The following is an 8,356-nucleotide window of genomic DNA, read 5'->3' on the forward strand; positions in this document are numbered from 1 at the left end:
AGAAACCCCAAATACCATCCAAGGCACACAGAATGTCTTGGCAGGTATTCTCTGTACCCAACTTGGGTGCCTGGAGAAAGCAATGGCAGTGCTAGTAGTACCACAGCACCAAGTACAGGATGGCGGTAACCCCTTTGTCTACGTTAAGTGGTGTAAAAGTGATACCCTTGGAAAGAGAAGTTAAAGTAAACAGATTTTAGAGGTGGTCTCATCTTACCCTCACAATTTCCTTTGGAAACCTCCCCTTTCACCAGAAACTTCAACATTTTTTTCAAAACTTTCTTGTGAGATTTTGATGGCTGGAACTCCAAAGGATGGCACCTAGAAAAGCATAACAATATTTTTTTAAGTGAATTAAAGCTTTGAAAAAGATCAGTTCTGGGTTGAATCTAGCACATGGAGGCAATCTCATACTTGGGATTTTTAATGTAGCCTCTACTCTGACTCAAACTCTCAATAAGCCTACAGTTGAGGGAGAAAGCAAAAGACAGCAAGACAGGCACGCACACAGCATGCATGCGCGCGCACACACACACAAGGGATATTTGTACATCCATATTCACTGCTACACTGTTCTATGATAGCCAAGTTATGGAAACAGCCCAGATGCCCTTCAATAAGTGAGAGGGTCAAAATATATGATACATATAAACAATGGAATTTTATTCATCCATGAGAAAGAATAATAATGTCATTTTCAAGAAAATAAGATGGACCAGTCATGTTAAGTAAGCTAACTGCATATGTGGAGGCTAGATCTAAAATATAACTGAATGTGATACTAAAGAAGACTAAAGAAGGATACTCTTAGGGGAGGAACCTAACGGTCTAACTATGAAATGTTAAAATGAACATTTAAAATAATATGTATCAGACTGGTGCTGGTAGCTCACACCTATAATCCTAGCTACTCGGGAGACTGAGATCTGAGGATCACAGGTCAAAGCTATCATGAGCAGAAAAGTCCCTAAGATTCATCTCCAATAAACTACTCAGAAAAACACAGAAGTGGTGCTGTGGCTTAAGTGGTAGAATGCTAGCCTTAAGCAAAAGCTCAGGGACAGCACCCAGGCCCTGAGTTCAAGCTCTAGAATTGGCAAAAAAAAAGAAAGAAAAAGAAAAAAGAGGGAAAAAAGAAAAAGAAAAAACTATCAAAATGTGTTCTAGAAAATGAAAGTGAGTTTTTTTGTTATAGGTGATTGTAGTGGTGGTGGTGATGTTTTTGCTTTAGTTTTTTTTTTTGTTGGGGGGGGGAGGAGTGGGGGAGGGGAGACTTTTTTAGGGGAATAGTGAAAGTGTATAGAAAGGGAGGGAGAAGGTAAACAAATGTAGTCATGATATTCGGTATACACTATGTGAAAAATGATCTATGTAACTTATGGCCATGGATGGAAGGAGGAAACTGGAGGAAAGCTAAGGAAGGGATGATATTGTCCATAAAAAAAAAATGTACTCATTACCTGACTTATGAAATGGTAACCCTCTGTACAACACTTTAATAGTAACATTTTTTATTGTAAAAATACTGTACAGAGGGGTTACATGAGCAAGATAATGAGTACATTTTTTTATCAAGCATTGTAGCCTCCTCCTTTGTTTCCCCTTCCCATCCTCCCTCCCACCCCCCACCCAATAGTAGCATTTTTTAAGGCAACTGATTTATCTAGTTTATATACACTGAAAATGAAAATGAATACATTCAAAATGTTGTTTATTTTTATTTTCATTTTTTTTTGTTGGTTGTAGGGCTTGAATTCAGGTCCTGAGTGCTATACCTGAGCTTCTTTGTGCTCAAGGCTAAAATAAAGCATTCTACCACTTGAGCCATAGCACTCCCAGTTTTTGAGTGGTTAACTGGAGATAAGGAGTCTCACACAGACTTTTCTGCCCAGTCTGGCTTTGGACAGCAATCCTCAGATCTCAGTCTCCTGAGTAGTAGGATTACAGGCATGAGCCACTAGCGCCAAGCTTTATTTTTCACATTTGCTCCAGGGAGGGAGAACCTTAAATCGAAGGAGAGAAAATTCTTCTCTTTTAAGGTGGAACGAATGAATACAAAGACAACCCCCAAGATTATCCAAGTCAAGCAAATAGACAGTTTTAACTTAAGTCTTACATTAATAGCCGGGCGCCAGTGGCTCATGCCTGTAATCCTAGCTACTCAGGAGGCTTAGATCTGAGGATCGCGGTTCAAAGCTGGGCAGGAAAGTCCATGAGACTCTTATCTCCAATAAACCACTAGAAAACAGGAAGTGGCGCTGTGGCTCAAGCAGTAAAGTACTTGCCTTGAGCTGAAGATTGCAGGGACAGTACCCAAGCCCAGAGTTCAAGCCCCACAACCAACAAAAAAATGCATTTTAAATATGTGACAGATTAGGTTTAAAGACTCCCACCACTATAGGATCCTGTTGTAGATTATAAGCACTACAAGCAATACATTAAAATGTGGAAAGGTCCTTTGCTAAGTACTATAAGCATTTCCCAGCATTCATTGACTAGACAGCCAAATAGGACAAAAAGATACTTTTCATATCATATTTGTATCAAGACCAATTGAAAATTATTAGGAGCTACTAACAACATTTTCAAAGCAGAATTTTCATCTTAAAATCATACAACATCTTCACAGTATAGATTTCCTTTGTATTAATTAGGAACCTTACCTTATTGTGTACTGAGGACAGCATGTTTGATTCATGACAGGTTTGTACACATACTTCCCACTTCTAAAATTACAAAAATAACTTGTTAATATTTTACATACTCTATCTGTACCTAAACAGATTCTCATAGAGAAGCACTAAATAAGGGCAAAAATCTAACCAACAGTATAATACATATTTAGATTTAAATGCTCCTTATAACCTAAATAACCTTGCAAACAAGTATACCAAAGACCAGACAAAGCCTTTTCTTCCTGAAACCTTGAGGAAAGGTAGGCTAAGTCAGAGCTCTGTTAACGTCTCACCTGCCAACAACACACCAAACAGTAGAAAACTGCCCATGCCACTGGAGGACTGATGAATGCTGCTGGAGTGACAGCCACACTGGAAGCTCATGTGTGCCGGTACAAAGTACCACAAAACTATCATGAGTCTTGTATGAAAGGAGAGGTTAGTACTCCCCTTGACAAGGATGGAAGCGGCCCTTGGGCCTGATAACATGCATACGGTTAAGGGACTGTCACCCACTTCCTGGCTTCTAACCACCATTTTCGCATTGTTTCCCCCATTTGTAATAACTAGAATACATCTATGATATTCTTAATGGGGAACAATAGCTAAGTGCATAGGACCATCTATAATAAAAGTGTATCAACATGAACTCCAGGAATTGGAAACAAGAGGTTCTTATTATGCCCTATTTGTAGTTTTTTTTTCTGTTTTAGTTTTCTGTATCCTTTGTCTTGTATATAAGTTTATCTGTCCATGAAAGGAAAGGGAATCACAGAAACAGCAAGACAAAGGATGAACTAATGCAATCGTGATACCCACTAGATACTACGTTGGAAAAGAACTATAACAACTTAGGGGCAGGAGAGTAGGAGGCTACAAGTAAGCAGGAGAAAATGAGGGAGAGGGTAACAGTGTTTAAAAAGAAATGTAAGCCAGGCACCAGCGGCTCACACTTATCTCCAATAAACTGCTCAGAAAATCAGGAGTGGCACTGTGGCTCAAGTGGTAGAGCAGTAGCCTTGAGCTGAAGAGCTCAGGGACAGCGTCCAGGCCCAGAGTTCAAGCCCCCCCCAAAAAAAGCCTGGCGCTGGTGGCTCACACATATAATCCTAGCTACTAGTCAGAAAGCTGAGATCTGAGGATCACCAGTCAAAACCAGCCTGGGCAGGAAAGTCTGTGAGATTCCTATTTCCAATTAACCACCAGAAAACTGTGGCTCAAGTGGTAGAGCACTGACCTTGAGCTGAAGAGCTAAAGGACAGCACCTAGCCCCAGAGTTCAAGCCCCAGGACTGAAAAAAACTGTACTCATTACCTGACTGTAACCCCCCTTTCTCCTCACCTTGACAATAAAAATATTAAATTAAAAAAAACTAGCATGATTCTTTCTAGGTACTCCAGATCCCGGCTAATGGTAGACATTCAGTTTTCAGGCCAGAAACCTGACAGTTATTTTAGACTATTTCCTCCGATTACCCTCAATTTCCTCTCATGGGATTTCTATATGTGAACTGCATCTTTAATTACTGCCACTAAGCCAGTAGTCCCCAGCCTTTCATGTCCTGATATGCCTCCATGGTCACCAGCCAGTCTGTCATCTAAAAATAACCTTTTCCATGCTTCTCACTTTTATAAAATCCTTCAGTAGCTGCTCCTTAATTTTAAGAAAAGGGATACAGGGGCTGGGAAAGTGGCTCAGTGGTAGAATGCTTGCCTTACATGCATGAGGCCCTGGGTTCGATTCCTCAGCACCACATAAGCAAAAAGAAAAAAAAGTCAGAAGTGGCGCTGTGGCTCAAGTGGTAAAAAAAAAAAAAAAAAAAAAAGGGATACAAAATCACTGGATACAAAGCACTTCCATATCTGACTTACATCTATTTACCTTTTGAGTCTCACTATTAAGTTTAAAGAACACTGTAACATTTTAATTGCTAGATGCAATCCCATGTATTTTAGAGAATATTGGCTCTGAGTATTTTATGTTGCTAGTATTTACATAAGGCAAAAAGTCCTCCACATAAAATCAACAAACTATTAAAATTTGAAACAAAGAAAACCTAATAAAAATGTAGTAAACAGGTAACATTGAAGAATTTTATTAATATTATAAGATATACCAAGATACTGCAGACATGTCTCAAAGCTACACATGTTGAGCCCTTGACTACTTCATAAACATGCTAGTTAGTGTTAGAGTCAGCTATGAAAAGACATCTACGCTCCACTGCCAAGACCACAATGAAACAAAACCAACAAAAAAGCAAAAATAGATTGATTTCTCTCTAAGAGATAGACATATTACAGGTTTATCAATAGCTATCTGAAATAATAAGGAAATACAGATTAGTCAAAAAAGATGAAAATCAAATACATATAAAATTTTCTGTAAAGTACTCTGGGAATGAGGGAATATACAGAGACTAAATGAAGTAAGACAGGCAGAATTTTAAATACTGGAAGATTAATGATAGAACACAAGGTTACTTACAATGTACTCTCCTTCTGTGTGTTTTAAATTTTTCCTGATAAAATTTCCCAAGAACAAAATCATCATGCAAAAGAATAAATATTTTCTCTAACCGTTTTCTATGGTTGTTCTTTTCTGTTTCGAATGGTTTGAGATTTTTTTAAAAAAACCGTACATAGCGCAGGCTGGCCTCAAACTTTCAATCCTCCTAACTCATCCTCTCAAGTGTTAGGATTGCAGGATTATGCTACCACATGGAAACAATGAGCATTTTCTTTTCTTTTTTGTCAGTCGTGGAGCTTGAACTCTGGGCCAGGGAGCTGTCCCTCAGCTTTTCAGCTCAAAGCAAGTGCTCTACCACTAGAGCCACAGTGGCCACTTCCAGCTTTTTCTGTGTATGTGGTGCAAGGAATCGAACGCAATCGAACGCAGGGCCTCATTCATGCAAGACAAGCACTCTACCACTGAGCCATCTTTCCAGCCCAAAATGAGCATTTTCTTAAACTTCTTCCCAACACAAGAAAATATTTTAGAGAGAATGATGGAAAGGGTGACAATGATCAAGATGAACTGTACACATAAACTGACATGTTGAATTAAAACCCCTTTGCGTAACTATTTAAACAAGAGTTAATGTTAAAGAACAAATTTTAATGAGAATATTTTAAAGGCAAACCCTACTTTTCAATGATAAGAACAACCTGAAGAATAGCAGAAAGTGTATTTGCTATGAAGAGCCTTACCTTCTCCATCCTCGATCTATAAGATCTTGATAATCCCGTACTGTCATAGAATGTGCCCACATGCCTAAATAAATAAATGGTATGTTAATTACAACAGACTTACTTTTTTATAGTTCACAATATTATTTTAAATAGGCTAAAATTCTACAGCACTCACATTGGAGAAATGAAAATTTGTATATATTCACATTTGTTAGTTTGACATAATATACAACATAAATAAAAGATTTATCTTAAAACCAAGTACACCAAAGTGATTACAATTAGGGATTAGTCAATAACCTTTCTGGTTTCATAAATCTGGATCCTTCCTAGAATCAAACTGTGTCACACTGTGCAACTTTAATAACATCCCCCAAGAGTTAATACACTAGTCTCTTCAAAATTAGAAAGCCACTTTTTTTTAGTGCACATTAGTTCCAAAACTCTATATGCTTATATACACAGCAGTCTTGAACGTTAGAACAGGACAAATATACAAATACATAGAAATACTCCAAAGTGAAAACACTGAAAAGTAACCTCGAACCCTATTATGGGGCAGAAATAAATGCCCAGTACACAGCAGGCAGACACTGACACCCACAAGTAATTCGGTGAGCCTCAATCCCATTCTCTGTAAGATGGGAAAAGGAATACTCACCTACCCAACAGATTGGTACCCTATGATAAAGATTAAAATTGAAATTGAAATGACAGAAATTTATATTTTCTGTAGATGAAAAGATTGAATGCAGGTATCTTCAAAACTTGAAACAGGACATTTATGTTAACCAATTTTCTCTTACTAAAACTATTGGGAAAAATAATAACTGTTTCACACATGTAATTCTAGCTACTCAGGAAGCTGAGATGAAAGTGGTTCAAAGCCAGTCCAAGCATGAAACTCTTATTGCCAATAAAGCTATTCCCCCTCCCCTCCACCCCCACCCCTGCCCAAGGAAGCCTGAAATGGAGCTATGGCTCAAGTGACACAGCGCAGGCCTTGACAACAAAAGCTCAGACAGCGACCAGGCCCTGAGTTCAAGCCCCAAGACTGGCAAGAAAAAGGAAAAGAGAGAGAGAATGAGAACTCAGGCCCTACTAAACTATTTCAGACATGTTTTAATACAACATTAATCATTTGGATACTAGGGTCACAAGAAAACTTCTGTCACTCTAGGCCAAACACTAGTTGACGGTGCTTCTCCAGGGTCTCTCTCTGTACAGTAATGTCATTTGCATCCCGTTACCCTTTAAACCTACCCTGGAAGCCACTTTCCTGATTGTGAAACTGTAATCGTAATTGACAGTCCCTATTTTCCCAGCAGGGGTACTTGAACTCAGGACCTCCAGCTCACCCTAGTCTTTTTCCCTAGAGGGTGGTGATTCAACACTTTTGCCATCACAACCACTTCCGGCCTCTTGCCGATCGACCGGAGATAAGAATTACCACGCTGGCTCCCACCCGGGATCCCCAGAGCTCAACCTCCTGAAACAGCCCGGGGCTGCTATCCTCGCGACCCACCACCTCCCGCCAGATCAGCACTGCGGACGACTGCCCAGGGCCGAGGCCCACAGCGGCACCTAATAAAAAAAGGACACACCGCAGGCGACAAAACCACCTTCCGCTCATAATCCTTCCATCAAAAAATAATAACAATAAACGCACGCCGCACTATCCCTCTGTTGCCAGGGTCACCCCGTTTCCCACAGTGCCACACCGGCCAAGTTAAAGGAACAGACGCGGCCTCCCAGCTCCGCCAGGGAAAGACGAGGGGACCTTAGCACGACGTTTTGTTTACAAGCGACAGGCCGGCCGGGACGGGAGGAGGCGCCGCACCGCCCCCCGCGGGCTGCCGCGGCCGGGGCGGACGGGCTAAGGCAATCACACACAGCCAATCGGGGCCACCGGGGCTCCCCCGGGCTGGGGCTGCGGCCCGCGACGCGGGGTCAGCGGGTGCCCGTCCGGTCCAGCAGCGCGTGGGGGCACGCGCACGCCTCCCTGCGCCAGCGGCACCGGACGCTCGACGGCCGCGCACCCCCGTGACGCGCGCGTCCCCCCCCCCGGGGCTCCCCAAAACTCGCTCACGGAGCCCGCCGACGCGCGTCATCCCCGTGAGGACCCCCTCGGAGGCGCCTCCCCGCGGAGTCGGCCGCGGGTCCCCTCCGCCTCCCCACGACCCTGACAGCCCGGCCCCTCAGGGGCGCCCCGCGGGGCACGGGCCGGCCGGGGAGCCGCGGCGCCCGGCTTCCCTCGCCCGCCAGCCCGGCTCGCTCACCATGGGAGCGACTGCCCGACTCGTTCTTGCAATAGCCGCAGCGGTAGAAGTCCTCGCCCTCGAAATACTCTACGATGCTGGGCGACAGCGCGTTCCACGAAGCCATAGCCGCGGCCGCGCCAGCGCTCCACCGTCTGGCCCGACGCCGCCGCCTCCAACGCCGCCGCCGCTGCCGCTGCCGCCGCCGCCGCCGCCGCCGCCGCCGCCGCCC

General features: G+C 42.9%; 1 protein-coding gene and 1 non-coding gene across 6 annotated transcripts in view; one reads left to right on the top strand and one right to left on the bottom strand.

The window, feature by feature from the left end:
• The window catches only part of Ate1 (arginyltransferase 1), a 102,198-nt gene that overhangs the window by 93,354 nt on the left and 488 nt on the right, over positions 1-8,356 (bottom strand). For 3 of the 5 annotated variants that reach the window (XM_042701325.1, XM_042701321.1, XM_042701320.1), the window contains exons 1-4: positions 8,146-8,312; positions 5,885-5,948; positions 2,664-2,726; positions 218-321 (exon numbers count right to left, since the gene is read on the bottom strand). In XM_042701325.1, coding sequence (XP_042557259.1) covers positions 218-321; positions 2,664-2,726; positions 5,885-5,948; positions 8,146-8,251 — 337 coding nt within the window. In that variant the 5' untranslated portion in view covers positions 8,252-8,312. Of the gene's footprint in view, positions 1-217; positions 322-2,663; positions 2,727-5,884; positions 5,949-8,145; positions 8,313-8,356 lie in introns of those variants that run through there. The other 2 variants (XM_042701324.1, XM_042701323.1) reach the window with 1 other exon arrangement.
• On the top strand, positions 3,095-3,217 carry LOC122126895. The gene has a single exon (XR_006151030.1). It is a non-coding gene; the product is annotated as a U6atac minor spliceosomal RNA (small nuclear RNA).

Source organism: Dipodomys spectabilis, unplaced genomic scaffold (genome assembly GCF_019054845.1).
Source record: "Dipodomys spectabilis isolate Male_0828 unplaced genomic scaffold, ASM1905484v1 ptg000289l, whole genome shotgun sequence".
In the NCBI taxonomy this organism is placed as follows: Eukaryota; Metazoa; Chordata; class Mammalia; order Rodentia; family Heteromyidae; genus Dipodomys; species Dipodomys spectabilis.